The following is an 18,911-nucleotide window of genomic DNA, read 5'->3' on the forward strand; positions in this document are numbered from 1 at the left end:
CAGTTACATACATTTAGACACTGGAAGAAAGGCTTAGCAAGCAACCTCTTGCTCTTTGTATGAAGCAACAGATTTCCTTCTTTGCTTCATACAAAGAAACAACAGCATCCTAGGGCCAGTCAGTTACTCATGTGCTGCCAGCACGTCTCTGCCCAACGTCGCAGGTTGCATAATGTGTCTTTGCACTAATGAGGTTTATGTTTCATGGGAAAGATCAACTCTTGTGGAAAGCCACTCCTTGCACTTACATGTGTATGCGTGACCTCAATCAACAGGGCTAAAGGCCCATTTTGAGGGAGGAAATGTGTCCCATGGCTCAGCTACCAGGGGATGCAAATGAAAGTCCCAGCATAGCCACGAGCAAAGCAGAGCAGATCACAAGGCAATGGAGAATCCTGCATAGTCACGAAACTGGGCCCTCCGCTCTCTTCAGAACACCACAAGAGCCACTGGTACCAACGTTACCTTTTATTTGACGTTTTAATGCAACTAAAAGCTTTGTAATGTTTTATTAAAATATCATGATGTTCCCTGGAGCAGCTGCGATACAAGACAAGCAGCCCTTCCTGCCATCAATCTGGTTAAAACCTGAGGTGCCCTCCCATTTAGCTGTCTAGCTGGAGGCGTCTTCCATGACCAGGAGAGGCCGGCACTACAGGACCTTCTCCCTCTTCATTAAGACCTTGCTGGAACTCCGGAGCATCCTCATCCGCAACAGCTGGCCCCTGGGATGGTTTTGGCCACCGGCAAGAGGGTGAGGAAGCGAGATTACTTGATGCGGTAGAGGACTTTCCGCTGCATGCGGTGTTGGATCTCGCCGCGCCGCATCATGAGCTGCAGCACCTTGTAGATGGCGTGCTCGGGATATTTCTGGAAAAAAAGAGGTGCAGGAGAATGACAATCCCTTATGAGCCTTTCACAGTACAGCCATGAGCTCTGGGTGCTGCAGCCCACCCAGGAAAGTTCACCGTGGCCCAGTGAGAAACAACACTGAAGTCATTCCAGACTGACAGACGTTTACATAGGGAAGGGCCTTGTAATACAGGATTAACTCTTCTCTGCGTCGTCGATTGGAATTCTGACTGTTCCAATATCAGTGGAAATAGTGGAAGGAGCTGGAACTGCAGGCATTGTGGGGTTCCAGGGCCAACACAGCTGCACAGAATGGAGAACCCCTACAGCATTCCCTAGACAGTCACCCACCTCCCTGGTTTCACACCACTCCCTGGCACCCAGCTGACTGGGAAGGTACACAAGCAGCAGCAGGAGCCCAGCCACATTTCAGGAAAGTCCTCACAGCCATAGCTATCTTGTAGGTTCTTGGTTTCCCAGCTCTTCAGACTTCCCTGGTGGGGGCAGGTCTACACCCACTAGGCTCACCTGTTTCGTGAAGTCCTGGATGATGCTGTGCTCCGACACTTGGGAACCAATGGCAAAGCGGCGCTTGAGCTGTTTTTCAATGCGAGACAGCATCTCCTGGTCCTCCTGTGTCGTGAAACCCTCCACTCCTAGAGAGGAGACACTGGATTAGAGATCCCTGCTCCTCCGAAGACCTCGCTCATACCGCACGAGCTCTAGTCTGTCCCCTCCCCACAAAATCAAGAGACTGTGGACAACCCTTGGCAAGCCAAAAGGTGACCGAATAGCAAACATCCAGGCTGAATCCTCATCTCAACTTCTGAAAAACACACCGCTCTGCAAATCCCCTGGGTAAGCCTCTGCCTCCGAAAGGAACAGTAGAGTCAAGGGGCTACTTCCCATTGCTTCCCATGGAAATATGGCATAGCTGGAGATCCAACCCTCACACCCCTGTAACTCCTGGGCTTGCTGTTCTGAACCAGGAAACACCCAGACTCAGCACCTCCTCTGGGGTTTGGGAGAGTCCATGCTCCCCCCCGACTTCAGATGGGAGCATTAGGCACTACACTAACCCTCTGCCTGGACTACAGTGACATGATGACACCTGCCACAGAATGAATGAGGGGCACCTCCAGCCCTGCGCATTGCCCTGCCTGGGGGAGTCACCACCACAGCCACCCAGCAGCACCAGGTTAGGTTGCCGTGTGGCACCCCCCCAGAGGGATGGGGTTTATTCTGAACACTCGGATCAAAGGGGAGTGGGCTCAAAGGAGACGATTTACACTGCAAGAGGTTTCTGGGGGGAGGGGGTAACACATCGCTCGGGGCCTCACCTGACAAGCTGCCTGACATGGCTGCGTCGAGTGTGGACACCTGGAAAAGCCGCAGGGCCTCCTCCACATCTCCCTCGGTGGCAAAAGGCTGAAGCTTCATCTTGCTGAGGGACTCTGCAATCCGCACAATGGCCTCCAGCTGCCTGGGAACCACAGGGAAGCTCTTTCTAACAATGTCACCATGGGCCTCTACTCCCTCAGAACCCTTCCCCGCTTCGGTCAGGAAATTCCTCCGTTCCACAAACTGCCTGCTGCATACATCCCGAAGCGCTGAGTAAAACAGTCCTTTACCAGCTGGGGAAGGGTCATCACATCCCAGACACTCCCAGCTGTGCAAAGCAGAACACTCCCATCCTATCTAACGGGAGTGGGGCGCTTGGACACAGACTGGAAATAGGGCGTATATTTTTAAGTGAGAGCAATTGGCCCATGGGACAATTTACCAAGGGGCTGTGGTGGATTCTCCATACTGGCAATTTTGAAATCAAGACTGGCTGTTTGTCTAAAAGCTCTGCGCTACGAATTATTTTGGAGGAAGTTCTCTGGCCTGTGTTATACAGGAGGGGAGACTAGATCATCACAATCATCCCTTCTGGCCTTGTCTATGAGTCCCACGTCTTTCCCCAATGACTACCACTCCCACCCAAGGGAAACACCTAACCCAAGGCAGGGCCCTCCCCAAGCACTGGATAGTTGTGCACAGTTACCACTAAGCAGACACTCTGCTAGCTCAGGCCACTGTTGTCCATTAAAAATGTGGGAGAAGGAAAATGGGGGGGAACTCTGGCCAGAAGGAGCAGTCTTCTCCTTTTCCACTCCCACCATAAGCGAGATCTACGTGCAGCCTGGAGACACCCACTGGTATCTGTAGGTTATTAGTCTGCCCTAGCCACCTTCCCTTAGGTGGTTCTACCTCCAGTGAAGCTCTCAACAATGGAAGTCACAGGGCTATGTGAGAGCCTGCACTGGAGCCCTGATCCCTACACCAGCAGAAGGCAGTAACGGTAAGGACAGCTGGGTGGGCAGAGGGGGAGAAGGAGAAGAGAGGAGCAGCCATCTTTAGGAGCGAAGCACTTACAGAAGAGCCTTAGAGCATGTACTTAGCTTTGGTAGCTTTAACAGGGTCCAACTCAATGCAGGCCTGGGGTCACCCGGAGCCTATTCCATTCTCAAGGGACTTGGGCAGCACTGGCCATGTTCCCTTTGTAGTATTACCCCAAGCATCTAGGGTTCCCATCCCTGTTGTGTCCTTCCCTGCACCCGGGCAGATGCGTGCTCTCACCGGACAGTGATGGGGATACTGGACCGGCGGTCACTCTCCCGCTCATGCTGGCGGGCCCCGCTGCGCATCAGGACATAGCGGTTCTTCAGCTTCTCTGCAGCCTCTGCCGAAAGGCGCGGGCCGCACTTCCTGTCAGAAGGGAACAGGAAGCGCCATGAACCAGACAGTACTTGGGAAAAGACAGTGCCACCCCCCTACCTAGGCAGTGCAATGGTGAAGCCTCTTCCCCTGCCACCACAATCCAGGCCAGATTTTGTGAAAATCCAGGCCCTGGTGAGAACTTGCCCAGCTGGTATCTCGAACAGAGGTGACCCTGCCCTCCTTAGAACCAGGTGTGGAAATAACCCAAGACGCTGGGGGCTGACTGTAGAAGAGGAGTGCTGACGGCCCCCACTAAGGAATTACAGGTCTGACACTGGGCCCGCCTAAGTGAAGTCACTTCAAGGAGGTGACCGGCCCAGCAGCAGGTCCAGAATTGCTGAGCGTAACCATAAGTCCCAGCAGGAGTTTGAGAGCGGCAGAGAACACATCAGCATGGCACCACGCAGCACATTCCCAGCAAGCTTTGCAGCCTGCATGTGGTTCTGCTGCCTGGCCCAGTCATCACATCACCCGAGAGTCGCTGCAGACGTACGTTCGACAGTAGGAGATCAGCTTCTTCAGCTTGTTCAGCTCAATCTCGCCCTCCACCGCCTGGGTTTGCGTCAGGGCGCTCACGTGTAACGACATCACGTGTTTGGCCAGCGTCTAGGAACAGTGCAGAGAAGAGGTGGATAACAGAATTCCCTCCGCCCTTCAAATGCTACAGACAGAAGGTGCCAGGGCAAAAGAGAACAAGCCCACTTCACCCTTCTCATCTGGGGCAAGCCAGGAGAACAAACAGGCCTTGCACTTTGTTCTAAAGCTCTGACCTGACAGCACCTAAGTGCACAGAGTTTGGGACCACAGGAGACACCTTTAATTCGGTCTTCCAGTCCCTGCCAAATTTCTGTTCCCTTCCCCAGACCCAAAGTGGCTGTGCTGTATTCAGCCCTGCTAAAGAAGGGCAACAGGTAGCAGGTCCATTGCAAGGTACTTCAAAACAAATAACTCACTTGGCACCGGACACACTTGGGGAGGTGAGCTGGGCAGACACTTTCCTCCACTGCCCCTTCCACAAATCCTCTGCCCCAACATTGCTCCCAGCTAATCCTCCTGCATGTGTCCTACCCACCCAGGCAAGTCGCAACACCCAGCCCGCCACCTGCCCTCACCACATCTCGCTCCTCATTGTGCTCATCCTTGACAATGAAGATCATGTCAAATCGGGACAGGATTGTGGGCATGAAGTCTATGTTCTCCTCGCCTTTGGTTTCATCCCAGCGCCCAAAGACAGAGTTGGCAGCAGCCAGGACTGAGCAGCGGGAGTTCAGAGTGGTTGTGATACCAGCCTGCACGGGAAATAGAAGGGGGAGTGGAGGTCAAGCCCCACATCAACACAATAACCATGTTGTTGGCTCTTAATACAGCTCCTAATGCAGTGTACAATGTCAGGATCACACAGAAGCATCCCGGGATGGCAGGGGGTGGAGGTGGGGAAAGCATTTAACCATTTCCTCTACCTCTGGTTCTCAGAGCCCTGAGGAAACCTCACACATACCAGCATTTAAATAAGGCTCCATAAGTGACATCCAGTTGGCCAAGGAAGGGTCCCTACTGGTGGAGGCTGGCAGGATAAGCACAGGGGGTTGGAACTGCACAGCCACATGAACCTCATTTGAGGAAGACCTCCCTAAACTAAAGTCACCCATCGGTGGAAGCCACGTTTAATACATAACCCCAACAGCATGAGAGGTGCTCTACAGACAGGTGAAGAGGCCGTGGGATGCACCCCGGATGTGCTCAAGGGAGTCCTCCCATCACAAGTTTAATGATGGAAATGGGGAGGAACAGGTGCCTCGTGGAGATGCAATACTGGGAAGTAGTTTGATTTGGCGATAGCAGAATCCACAAGTTTAGGGCAGCAGAAGAAAGAGGAATCAAAAGTTACACTGAGGCGTGAGCCTGAGTGGCAAGGGGCATGGCAGAGTTGCCAGTAGGAAGGGTGGCTGGGAGTTTGGTTCCACTCATGCTGAACTGGAGAATGATTTCCTTTAGGCTCTCTCGGACAGAGAGATCGCCCCAGAGCAGGGCCTGCTGCTCCCAGACCAGAGCAGGCGGTAGCTCCAAACCCCAAAGAACCAGTGATTAGCAGGAAACCCAGGGCAACGCTTGAGGCTCAGCCACCTTCTGGCAAAGACCCCTGGGTCCATGAGAGCTGGTCACTCTGCTCTGCAAGAAGCCCTGAGCTGGATTCAGGGGCCTATTCCTACAGCTCCCATCCCCACCCTCCCTTCTCTCCCCACATTCCCCCAGTCTCAGCAGCAGCTCTGCAGTTTCACAGAGGGCTAGACGCAGGTTGGAGGCCAGTGCTGTTTGCTGGCAGCTCACCTTGGCGATGGAGATGGTCTGCTGTTCCATAGCCTCGTGGATGGCCACTCGGTCGTCCTCCCGCATCTTGTTAATGGGTGGAGAGGGAAAAATAAAATAGGTCATACCCGTTTGATTTCAGCTGAATATCCCTTTCTGAGGCCTGGGCTCACAGGACAGCCTCATGTAGCCAGCACTGTTTCCTCCTCCAGCACACTCAAGTTTCACATATTTTTAATGCACACAAATTGAGACTTCTCTTGCAATTGCCTCCTGATAACAGCTCCTTTTCCTGCCCTTCCCCATAGGGCACAGGTCTCCATCCACCACAAACAACCCCCGCCCTTCCACACTGCAGCACAAAACATCGCCCTCCAGGGGAACTCCCTTCGCTTCCTGTAGCGGAACATATATTTCTCTCCAGGCGAGGGAAGACGGCAGTTCCCTCCAAGGCCCCTCCCTTCACACCACCCTCAGAAAACACGGCACGGCCTTTCCCTCTGCGTGTTATGTTTGTACCTTGTCAAATTCATCAATGCAGACCACTCCCCCATCCGCCAGGACCATGGCTCCTCCCTCCATGAAGAAGCTCCGCGTAGAGGGGTCTCGGATCACCGAGGCTGTCAAGCCAGCTGCACTGCTGCCTTTCCCCGAGGTGTACACCTGAGGGAAGGCCAGGAAGAGGACAATAGGTCAGGCACCATGGCAACCCCAAATCTGCCTCACTCAGCCAGAGAATGAAATAAACCCAGCGCAGGGTTGTGACCTCAGCCTCATAATAGCTACAGGCCGGCACAGCAGCTGCAAGATGAGATTTCGAGCCCTGGAGAGTACCTCCTCAGCACGCACACGCTGAGATTCAGCCTTGGCAGCCTTCAAGGTACAGAGTAAGGGGCCTTTATTTAGCCAGGGTTTGGGCTAATGGTTACAAAGAATTAGAGGGCTCCTAGGCAGATGATGCAGCTATTAAATATAGAAAGTAGCTTATTTGGTCACTTGAGTGAAACAAACATAATTCTGCAGCCCACTGAAGTGGAAGAAAGGGGCCCGGATACACGTGTCGAAGACAGCAGAAAAACATGGATGGAAATAAAATTCCACACTCAGTCTCAGTTTGGACCTCGGTGTCTGACAGATGCAGTCAATCAAAATTATTTCACCTGATCTTCCAACCCCCGTTAGTTCAGTTTGTTATACGCAGCTCAGCCAGCTTGGACAACAGGCTGGGGAAAATATGCCCAGTTAAATATTCCAATAAACCATGGCTGCGTTCAGAAAGTGACCCTGTGAGAACTGCTCTCTAGTTCCGACCCATATTCGCTCACTCCTTATGCCCATTTCTCTGCTGGTTACTGTGATCAACAGGCCCACGAGCTCACAAGCCCTGCAGAACACACTCTGGCTTCTGTTCTGCTCCATGATCCATCAATAGAATCATCTACTGGCTCCGATTCTCAATGACATGTGAAGCAAAAAGAAACTGACTCACTTGGATACAAAGTCTCTGTCTTATGGTAAAGAAGTAACCTGGGTTACGTAGGACACTTACTCCAATGGGTGAACACTTCTCTACAAACTTCAGGAGCTGCGACTTGGCTGTGCCAGGGTCTCCCAGCATCAGCAGGTTAATGTCCCCTCTGCGGGTTAACCCATCCGGAAGTCTGCAGAGAAAGGCAGGATGGGGAGGTGAGGGGTGTTCTGGTTCAACAATGCACAAGCAAACATCACTGACATGAAACTTTCTGCTTCTAGGAAACAGAAAAGGATCCCAGAAGGGTTTTATGCCTTGTGTTACATCTCTGCCCCTGCTCCCTTCCCACTGTGCCCAGTCGAATTCATTTCCCTGACCTCTTGCGGGAGCCTCCGAAGAGCAGGCAGGCGATGGCTTTCTTGATGTCAGTGCTGCCGTAGATAGAGGGCGCGATGCTCTTGGCGATGGTCTCATAGACGTTGGGCATGGAAGTGAGACGGCGAAATTCCTCTTCTTCCTGTGGAGTCACAGAGCCGGCAAAGCTGCGGCCTAGAAAGGGTGGAGGGAAGTAAACTGTGAATGAACCTGTCATCAGCAGAGATGAACCTAGATCAAGCCTGGCTGGCCACCAGAGTTTTCTCCAGAATCCACCTGTCTGGCACAGCTGTGGGTTTGGGCACTACTTTAGTAACACCAGGAAAGTATGGCTGAGTTCACTATACACAGCAGGGACCGGAGTTTGCTATTGAAACCTGAGAGTGCAGCCCTGAGTAGAGGACCTTACAGCATTAGTTTTGTTCTGCAACAAAGAGGCAAGACTTAAAGTTGGTTCAGCTGATGGCAACCAACCTTGGAAAGATGCAACCAACATAAAGAGGAGAGTGACGTGGATCACTGCCTGATGTGGGGAGCAGGCTCAAGAGGCCTGATTGATGCTAGGGGGAGGAAAATGAGGATCTGGAGGAGGAAGCTATGCCTGATGCTTTGGGGGTGGGTGAAGAATCGGGAGTAAAACAAAAACTGAGCGTGCTTTTGAAATACGAGCTGGATTTTTAAAGCTGATGAGGTTTCCTGTTTAATTTTACCAAGCACAAGCAGCACAGAGCTGTGTAAGAAAGCAGAAGTGCATATACACAGGGAACCTGGGACTAATGCTACATCCCATCTGGACCAGTTTGTGACCTTTGCTACATGAGTGGAATTGACGGACGTGTGCTGCAGTTTTGTATGGAAAAGCAGTTCTCGTCCGTGGCATCGCTAGTGGGAGGTCACAGGTAAAGGCTGTTCAGAATGGAGGATTATCTAATTCCATGTTATATCCTGAGCCGGAGAGGAAACCAAAGTAAGGTCTTACCTGAGCCATCAGTGTCCACCTGGATCCCCACCACACGGATATAAGAGCTTCGGATTCCCACTCCCACGTTATCCCGGCCTTTGCTCTTGGTCTGGCCAGATTTCTTGATGGAATAGATGCCCATGATAGTAACTCTGTTTCCAGGGACAACTTTGTCACACAGATACCTGAGAGGAGGAAGGGGAGAGGAATGTTAGTTCTGTATAAGAAAGGGATGGAATGGGAGGCTACTGGAGACGTGAAAAACCCCTTCATCTCTTCCTCTCCTTCCCATCCGAACTTAGACAAGGTGTTTAGATTCCTGGCACTGGAGAACCAGGGAAGCTGCCACTCAAGACAAAGGAACCTCACACCAAAAGTCATCCTCTTCACCTCAAGCCGAACAAAAAAAGAAAAACCTCTTCTGCTCCAGTTTGCCTCTCCTTTCATGATGGTAACTGAGCAACTTTGCACACACGATCCAAGGATCTCAAAGCACTTTGCAAACCATTAAGCCTCATGGAATTGTTGCGAGGTGGGTATGTAAATATGGATCAACTAAGATTATATCCATTCCCCACCAATCCTTCCCCCCAGCAAAAAGCTGGGGAGACGAGAGCACCCCCAACATACATCCAAACCCAGATAATCACCTCATCCAGCAAATGGCTGGATCTGCCATTGACTCTCCTTGAAACAACCCTCAGGACAGGCAGCAAAGGAAACCGGCATTACCTGTCGCAGTACAGCTGCATGTGCCGAGGCATCTCCCCATGTGGCACAGCATCTGGAGACTCCTGGAGCTTCAGGGTCTGGAAGTCCACACACTTGCACTTGTCCGGCATGATGAAGTATGGATCCAGGGGGCACTTTGGGCGGCCGGCCTGTTCCCTGAGCAAAGGGAGAATGTTAAAGAAACAGATCATTACAAAAGCTAGTCAGTGGCATTAGGACTCAGGAGAGACCATCAGGAAGCTCTATTTGCATCCAGTGATGCGATGGAGAATAGTGCCCTGTAAACACACCGGCTGAGTTTTAGCATTGCCATCCATAAGTGAAGCAGGCAGCAAGGCATGCTGGGATCCCCTGCCTTTAAGCCTAGAAGAGTCTCCCCATGGAAGCTCCCAAAGTGGGCAGATTTGGTAAGTGAAAAGCCACCTCATCTTAGACTGTGATGCTGAATTCTGACAAGACAGTGACAAACTGGAGGAGGCTATTTGCACAAGAGAAATGCTACAGGCCCCAACTGAGATCAGGGCTCCACTGGGCTGGGTGCTGTTTAGAGACACAGTAAGAGCCAGCTCCTGCCCCAGAGAGCTAGACAGACAAAGGGAGGCAAAATGGAACACTCAGAGAAAAGAAATAAAATCGATTAAGGGAAAAGAGATGAACGGATGGGGAAAGATTTTAGAGGTTTAAATATGCTTAGCTTGGTAAGTAACAAGTAAGTGGGGACAAAAGCCTACTAGGCTATAACACAAAGGAAGAGAAGAGCTATTTACAGTTGTACCAGGAGGTTTAGTTAGGGTTAGTGGGATAAACGATAAAAGGGAAAGTGTAGGCTGAATAGCAGGGAAACATCCTGACACTGAGATTTATTGGCGAGGTCTATAGTTCCCCAAGGGACGTGGAAGTCATTTTCAACAAAAGCTGAGATTTCCAAAAGGCACCTAGAGACACAGTTGCCAATTTTCACGCAGTAAATAAGCACCTCGACTTTCACAATAAACCAGAAATCAAACTCAGCCCATTTCAAAACAAGCCAGTCCCTAAGAACCCCAGCACTCTATGTGACTAGATCCCCCCGGTGTGCAGTCTGGGACTGTGGTGGGCCTGCTGTGCACCCCTGACTCTCTCCCTCCCTTGCCCCACTTGCTGGGAGCCAATAAAAAAAAAGATCCAACAAGCTACAAGCCAAACAAGCTACAAGCCAAAAACTAACCAACAAGCAACTCACAAGCCAATTAAGCCAAAAACAAGCCCAATTTCTGCGTTTTTTTCGCGGGTTTGGCATGTCACACACGGCTCCTGTTCATTTCTAATGGAAATTGGGCATCCAAATCCCTTGGAAGAGCAGCTTTGGGAAGCCTGTCCTAAGTGCAGAGCCATTTCAAGATATCCTTATTCATGTTGAATGCTACATTACACCATAAATAGCCCTACTGAATTCAATGGGGATACTGTGGAGTAAGATATTACTCAGGGCATGTCTACACGTACAGCACTGCAGTGCAACAGGAGAGAGCTCTCCCGTCGGCATAATAAAACCACCTCCGCTAGCGGCAGAAGCTGTCAGCGGGAGCAGCTCTCCTGCCAATATAGCGCTGTCCACACTGGCGCTTATGTCGGTGTAACTTACGTCGCTCGGGGGGTGATTTAGTCACCCCCCGAGCGACATACGTTCTGCCGACAAACTGTAGTGTAGCCATAGCCTCAGTGTGAGAAAGTGTCTCACAATCTGGCTCATTGTAAAGAACAATGCACTCACTGGGGACAGGGGAGGGTAATTAATTAAATGGACCAGATGACCTAGCAGGCCATTTCATTTATCTTTACACACACACACACACTTGTCTGGTGACTGAGCAATTATAACTATTAGTAAAAAGCCAGTCTTTTTCGACTGGAAGCTTTGGGAGACAAGGACCATCTATTTTTAAAGCTCAGGCCAGGTGAGCAGCCCATTGGTACTCAGCAGGTACTTAAGGACTTTTGTGATTCTGTGAAGGCAGTGAGAGGACTTTTGGGGAAGGTGAGGTGCTGAAGGAGGGAAGCATGTGTGTAACTGCCCCCTTTAAGCTCGGGAGGGGGGCAGAGGCCACACTTCAGTATGGTTGCGCTACTCTGGTAGCTAACATTTGGCCTTAACCACCCTAACCCCCAACACATGCAGACCTGGCAAGGCCTTCAACTCACATCTCAACTAACTTAGTCACCACCGACTTATTGATGACTAGAGAGGACTCTCCATCCAGGAAAGGGCTGGATGACAGTCCCCTAGATCCCAGCACCAGGTGAGAACTACTCATGCAGCATCCACTGCCAGGGGGACTCCCAGGAAGACTGAGTAGGCATTTGGTCTCCCCACCCTACCCAGGATTCCTGAAAGGACTCCCATTGCTTACGTATTACACTTCCTGGGCAGGGCATAACCCTCCAGACCAGGGCGCACGGTGATGTTGCTGATGGTGTTACGGCAGCTGCGGCACTGGATGGCGATCTTGGTGGCTTTGGCTCTCACAGCAGTTGCAGCAATTATGATCCCAGGGATCTTCACCAGATGGGACATCTGGTCAGACTGAGGAAGGAGAGGTGGGGGTGGTAAGAAAACAGCTCACACAGGGAGAAGGGAAACCCCAACATGGCAGAGAGCCTGACAGGGGGCGGGGAAACACAGCAGCCTTCACACACAAAGCAGCCAGGATCAGGAGTATGATGCTTTGTGGGAAACATGGGGAAAGCAGCCCATACAGGGAATCAAGGAGGAGTGTTTGGAATTAACATGGCCATCCCCCGCCCAAACACACACCTCCCCACAGAATATGTTAGGTCAGTAGTTTGGATCCATATAATAGCCTACCAGGTCAGTTATTCTCCTTGGTTCCATTTGCAAATGAAAAATGAAATAGCTGGACTTTAGCATGTGCTGTGAGCATCATCTTAATAACGGTGCTCTGCTGAACCCCTCCTCCCTCCCCGCCAAGGGCCTGCTCCCTTTCCAAGCCCTTCCCCTGTAACGCATTAGGGCTCAAAGCTGTGGTGTGCATCTCAGGGAAGGAGCCATTCCCCCCCACACAGACAAAGCAGGTGGCACTACACAGCCACAGACCAGAGGGAAGGGGCTGTGCTTTTTTAACAAGAAGCTTCATTATTTCATAGCCGTGTCTCTTCCTGCTGCATTTTGCAGTGTATTGATCAGAGAGAAGTTTGTGGTGAAGAAAGCAGAGCTCCCCAGAAAGACTCTCAGAGATGCAGAAATAATTCTCACCACCTAATGAACAGACAGATCAGAATACCAATCCACTGACACTTTGCCACCAAAACAGTAACAAGACCTGGCATACACACAGTTTTGGTATCATTTTAACTACTTCAATTGGGGGAGGGGGATATTTTACTTAAGTAGTTACACTGCTACATCCTCTAGCATGGACATGGATATACCTGCATAAAGGTGCCTTGTATCAGTATAGCTTATTTTCCTAAATGTATGGGAATAAGCTTTAGCAGCGTAAGCACCTTTATACTGGCGTTAATGTAGCCACACTAAGGGAATGTACTGCTTTAACTATACTGGCTCAAACCAATGTTCAAGTGTTACAACAACTGTGTGTAAAGCAACCCTAAGACTAACGAGTCCCATCAAGTGTAGTAAGTCAATACATGTCGTCTGGTACAGGGTTATCCTGATAAACAGAGCAGAGATGGGTCAAAACCCAAACCATTTATCCAACCCAACCCCCATTCCTCCCAACTAAGCCTTGAGCAAGTCATCAGGTTTTAGCAGCTCTCGCCTCAGTCAAATCCACCAGTGGACAATTCCTGTCCCCACTGCTCCATACCATGAGTGGATTCAGCTCACCTTCAGACTGCGGATATTGGCTGCATTGGCATCCGACCTCAGCATGACCTGGATGTCTTGAAGTGTCTCTTCCCCTGCTGGGCGAGGACGGGTGACCTCATCTGCTACATCCTTTGCCGCTTCCTCCAGCTGGGGAGGGAACAACATAGCTCAAGTTGCCATTCACACCAAGAAGAATCCTTGGGGCTATTGTGGTTACCTGACTGCCCATGATTAGCTGTCAGTATGCCAGTTCTAAGACTACTCTTACAGTAGTCCTCCTTTCCATGGTATCCCCCATCCTTACCAGTTGCAGGTGCTCTGCAGGCTGCTTGTACAGGTAATCTGCCAGGTCCTCATCGAAGCTGGCCAGGTCCTCCATCTCCACCTCGATCCAGTACTGGCCCAGGTTGTAATGCCGTTTGAGTTCATCCCTGCAAGGTGACAAGAGTACGACTTGAAGGGCAGAAAGCATCATGCAAATCTTAGCAAATGCATATAGTCAGCAAGCCTAGGAGCAAGGAACCACCACATAAAGGTCCCAGTCACCACCCTATAAATTGTTCAAAGTGACCTTCTAGTTAAATTGGAAGCAGAATGGACAGATTTTGTAGGTTCCTTGGCAAGGAAGGTGATCTAGGAAAGTGACGAGAGCTCCATAAGGGATACAGAGGAAATGGAGACAGAGGAGACAGACTACTGGGCAGATTTTTCAGAGGGCATTCAAACATTTTCTAAAGTTGTGTTCAAATGGAACCTGGCTCAGTTCTGGCCCTGATGGTACATGTAACATTTAGTGCCAATGTGCTATCGGAGTTACACAGACTGTTCACATAAGACTGTTCACATACTTCAAGCACAAATGATAAGGTCCATCACACCCAAATTATGGATTTTAAAATGCATGATGTAATAAGAATTGTTGATGTTCACCTTAAAAATCAGGATGCAGGGAAATAAAAGATGGATGGTTGGTTATTTCTCAGTCTCTTTGGGTGATCTGTGCCCATTGTTTATTTCCCTGCATCCTGCAAATAATTCAGCACTTAGTCTATAAACAAAGGAATCACAGACCTTGCAGTTTAAAAATGCATGAAGTAAAAATACATTTAATCCACAGAGGGATCCTCACAGACCTCAAAACACATGGGATGAAAACCCATTACTGACTTACACTAAAGAGAAACCCAAACTAAACCCCAGATTTAAACACCCTGAAACATGAAACTGGGGACTTGAAATTCAGATCTAGAGCCAAACTTTGCAGTGCAGGCCATGGAGGGAATCCAGTGAATGGGGCACTGGACAGGGAGTCTACAGAACCAGGTTTCATTCCCTGCTCTGTCACTTGCATGTTGTGTGATCCCAGGGAAATCACTACACCTCTCAGTGCCTCAGTTTCCCCACCTGCACAAACAGCGATGATGACACTGACCATCCAGTGAAAAGCTGTTTGGGAGCTACAGGTGAAAGCGCTATGTAAGCGCTAACAATTATTTAGATTGGACCCACACTAGAAGGAAAGTTAACAGCTGCCCCTTCAAAGGGAGAAGAGAAGGCAGATAGCTACAGGCAGAGTTGGCTGGAGGGATTCCTTCTCTGTCTCAGCAGCACCTGTATTTGAAGGTGAAGCCAGACCGGTCCGTGCCCACCCGGTACTGCCTCAGGAACTCCTTGAACCGCCTCTGCAGCTGGGATTTCCGGACCTGACCCTCATCTGCCACCGGGTCGCCCCCAAAGCTGTCGCTGTAGTAAATGCCGGGATCGTCAAAGCCGGACATGGCGAAGATTGCTCCACCGCCCTGGGCAAGCCGCAGAAAAGTGGATGAGATTAGCCCGGCTCCCTCCGCAGAGAGCGCTCCCGTCTGACACACCCCTGCAATAACCCCCATCTACCCCCCACTCCCCATCCGACCCCCGGGGATCCCCCATCCGACCCCCCACGGCCTGACCCCCGAGGGCATCCCCCATCCAACCCCCCCCACTCCCCATCCAACCCCCGAGGGCATCCCCCATTCGCCCCCACCTCCTCTGCCCCCCGCCAAGATCTCCCGATAACTCGCTGCCCCCTGGCTCAGTCACCTCGTATCGCCCCAGTAGCGGACACGCGCGGACCAGCCGGTTTTCGCGGCAAAACTGGGGATTTGGGCGGGGGGGCAAGAAACGTTCTACCGAGGTAGGAGACGCGCACCCCTATTGGCCAGTCTGGAGCTTGACGCCGGTGATTGGCCCAGCGACGTTCCGCCTAGTCCAGTCTGATCCGGAAGCGAGCGGGGAGTCGCCATGGAGACGGAAGAGGATTGGAGGAGGTGCCGAAGCCCCGCCCCTTCCCCGCCCACCCGTGTGGTCAGGCGCAGTTTGGCGCGAAAACCCGTCTGGAGGGAAGTGACAAGTGAAGGGGAGGGAGTAAGATGGCGGCTGGGTCGGGCGCGGGGGAGCGCGGTGGGAGCTCCTATCCTTGCACGTGGCTCTGTCTTTGCGACCAGTGGTGGGGGGCGGAGCGATCAGCCCTCTGGGGTCAGGGGCGCAGGGCACCCGCCCATCGCTCCAGGGGGGGCTGGGCCCGAGGGAATCAAAGGGCAGCCGCAGGGCGCAGCTAGTGCGGATCAGGCTTGTGAACAGCTGCAGTAACCTGGGCCCTCCATCACAGTCCCTTGGGCCATACTGTGCCGAGATGGCCTGGCCTCCTGGGCCCCAGGGCCTTAGTAACACAGACTGACCTGGATAACTGTCTCCTGGTCCATACTGTGCTGATATGGCCTGTCCTGTTGGGCCCCAGTGCCATAATAACACAGACTGGCCCCTCGGTAAATTGTCTCTGGTTCATATGACTCCAATACAGCCCGTCCTGCTAGGATCCAGTGCCATAGTAATACAATCTGGCCCCTAGATAACTGTTCCCTAGTCCATACTGCTCCTATATGGGTCATTCTGCTGGGCCCCAGTGCTGCAGTAACATAAATTGGCTGTTCGATAACTGTTCCCTGGTCTATAGTGCACTGATATGGCCTGTTGCGTTGGGCCCCAGTGCCATAGTAACACAAGCTGGCCCCTCAATAACTATCCCCTGGTCCATACAGCACTGATACTGCTGAGTGCTGTAGTAACACTAACTGGCCTCTCAGTCCCTATTTCCTGGTTCATACTGCTTTGATGTGGCCTGTCTGCTCCTGCCAGCTGCCAGAACTATAGTGACCCAGGCTAGCAGTGGTACTAGAACTAGAGGTGCTGCTGCAACCCCTGGCTTGAAGTAGTAATAACATACACCAAATACATGGTTCCATCATCAGCATCCCTGCTATAAAAATTGTTCCAGCACCCCAGCAGGCTGGCTCCTCTATAACCATCCCCCGGTCCATACTGCACCAAGAGAACCCATCCTGCCAGGCACGAGTGCTACTGTAACAAAGTGTAACCCACACACCTCTGGGTGTGGTGTTCTGTCACATCTAGTGGCAGTGAGACCACTTAGAGAGAAAGAGATAAAATGAGTCTGCTCTACAGCCTTAGCTAACAGCCAGTTGGCTTTTAGCTCATGCAGTAGTGGCTCATGCTTTAAGCCCCAGAGGTCCCTGTTTGATCCCACCTGCCGATGACCAGGGTCTGTCAGCGTTACAATATCACTAGCTTTTAACGTCGTTTTTCTTTTTTTGCATTCAGTTTAAAAAATAAAAGTGTGTTCTGGCCCCAGAGCAGCGTAGCCTTTGTCTGTTGGGCTCTGCTAAGGCCCCTGGCAGCAAATCACTTTAAGGGTCTCCAGGGAGCAGAAGATACTTCCAAGAAGGTTGCTAGTGAAAAGCATCTGGTTATATTACAAGTTTACAAGCACTCGTGCAGAGAGCAGTACTAGGGTTGCCAACCTTCAGGATTGTTCTGCAGTCTCCAGGAATTAAAGATTAATCTTTAATTAAAGAACATATCATGTGATGAAAGTTCCTGGAATACGTCCGACCAAAATTAGCAACCCTAAATAGTACAGTGTGCACAAGTTCTTGTACCATGAATAATATATGGATGAGAGATGACCCTCTACAGTAAGTTTTCCTGTGTTTTCTGTTTTTCATACACATGCAAAATATTTGCTTGGTTGTTAGGCACTTGCTGTACTTCGTAGTCTGTGTCTATATTGACTGTTCTAGTACTCCTTCCAGATCAGTTGGCTTTGTGTGTGATTATATGGTAAATGTAGGTCTGGTGTCTGTGCTGTAATCTCTTCTGTCGATTTACAGTGGTCTCTAAGGCTATCGGTCTGGGGCCTTTTACCAGAATTTAATTCATTTTTAAAAAGTTAGAAAAGAAAGTAGAACTCATAATATCCTCCAACACATACACTCTGCGTAATTAATTAATTAATTAATAGATATTTCTATGGAACTCTTTCCCATAATATTTCAGCACCTATTTCAAATTAGAATATATTTTAAAAGTGCCTTTCCAGAGCCCTAGCTCTCTTTGCCAAAAATTAGAATACAGTCATACAAAACAGACCACCTCCAAGACAAAAAATAACCAGCTGCAATAAATCAAATCCAATCAACACCCTCCTCTCCCCAAACATCAGTCTTCATTATTGTGACTCTCTCCCCACAGAACTTTGGCTATATAGATCGACCTCATAGTGTGCCCTGAAGGTCAATACCCAAGGTATACTAATAGTTTATTTTCTCTAATATCTCTCACGACTTTAGCCAACTTGATTATATTAGACAAGTTAAGAGTTGCATAAACACTTAGAAGTAGCATGGTCTAAAATGGATTAAATACACTGGTCTACAATTTTTGAGAAGTCATCTGCTTCAGAGATAAAATGTGCTATTTATTATGTATTTTGATGTGCTGAATTCAAATATGACAATTAAAACAACTGATTGGCTACTGTTTGTAAGATATTTAAGTTTTTACGTTTTATGTCTATGTATATTGTGTAGATAGGTTTACAATTTATGATTAAAACTCTACTAAGTCTTTTCATGTGTTTATGGTTGCTTTACATGATATTTCATCTGTCCTGTTTATGTAACACTTTAAAAATCAGCAAAAGGATTATATAAATAAAATTTATTATGAAACAAAAGGCAAAAAACTATTATGTACATAGTTTAGTCCTTTTCAGTGTCTACTCGGCGCTTCTTGGCTTGTCTCTTGTATTCATTAAATGGAGCATCTCTTGTCACTGTCCAGCAATAGTCTGCAAGCATTGATGGGCTCCATTTGCCCTGATAGCGTTTCTCCATTGTTGCAATGTCCTGGTGAAATCGCTCGCCGTGCTCGTCGCTCACTTCTCCGCAGTTCGGTGGAAAAAAATCTAGATGAGAGTGCAAAAAATGTATCTTTAGTGACATGTTGCAACCAAGGCTTTTGTATGCCTTGAGGAGGTTTTCCACCAACAACCTGTAGTTGTCTGCCTTGTTGTTTCCGAGAAAATGTATTGCCACTCACTGGAAGGCTTTCCATGCTGTCTTTTCCTTGCCACGCAGTGCATGGTCAAATGCATCATCTCGAAGAAGTTCACGAATCTGAGGACCAACAAAGACACCTTCCTTTATCTTAGCTTCACTTAACCTTGGAAATTTTCCACGGAGGTACTTGAAAGCTGCTTGTGTTTTGTCAATGGCCTTGACAAA

General features: G+C 49.9%; 1 protein-coding gene across 2 annotated transcripts; it reads right to left on the bottom strand.

The window, feature by feature from the left end:
* Positions 1-453: 453 nt before the first annotated feature.
* Positions 454-15,499, bottom strand: MCM5 (minichromosome maintenance complex component 5). 2 transcript variants are annotated; one of them, XM_005300824.5, is made up of 17 exons: positions 15,370-15,499; positions 14,902-15,089; positions 13,595-13,721; positions 13,309-13,437; positions 11,852-12,024; positions 9,462-9,617; positions 8,748-8,914; positions 7,771-7,942; positions 7,472-7,583; positions 6,442-6,585; positions 5,944-6,009; positions 4,728-4,904; positions 4,109-4,221; positions 3,475-3,603; positions 2,193-2,335; positions 1,381-1,508; positions 454-870 (listed from the first exon to the last, which is right to left on the bottom strand). In XM_005300824.5, exons 2-17 carry the CDS (start codon positions 15,066-15,068, stop codon positions 769-771), a joined length of 2,205 nt encoding a protein of 734 aa, XP_005300881.2. In that variant the 5' UTR covers positions 15,069-15,089; positions 15,370-15,499; the 3' UTR covers positions 454-768. The 2 variants fall into 2 exon arrangements, with proteins under 2 accessions (XP_005300881.2, XP_023955845.2); XM_024100077.3 differs by having other exon boundaries at positions 15,314-15,435.
* Between the last annotated feature and the right edge of the window lie 3,412 nt (positions 15,500-18,911).

Source organism: Chrysemys picta, chromosome 1, assembly GCF_011386835.1.
Source record: "Chrysemys picta bellii isolate R12L10 chromosome 1, ASM1138683v2, whole genome shotgun sequence".
In the NCBI taxonomy this organism is placed as follows: Eukaryota; Metazoa; Chordata; order Testudines; family Emydidae; genus Chrysemys; species Chrysemys picta.

Excerpts from the sequence above, each read along its gene's own strand:
- MCM5 (XM_005300824.5), bottom strand. The coding sequence starts at position 15,068 with ATGTCCGGCTTTGACGATCCCGGCATTTACTACAGCGACAGCTTTGGG. Across the intron at positions 12,025-13,308 it reads CCAATATCCGCAGTCTGAAG|TCTGACCAGATGTCCCATCT; the intron begins GTGAGCTGAATC and ends CTCCTTCCTCAG. Across the intron at positions 6,010-6,441 it reads GCATTGATGAATTTGACAAG|ATGCGGGAGGACGACCGAGT; the intron begins GTACAAACATAA and ends CCCATTAACAAG.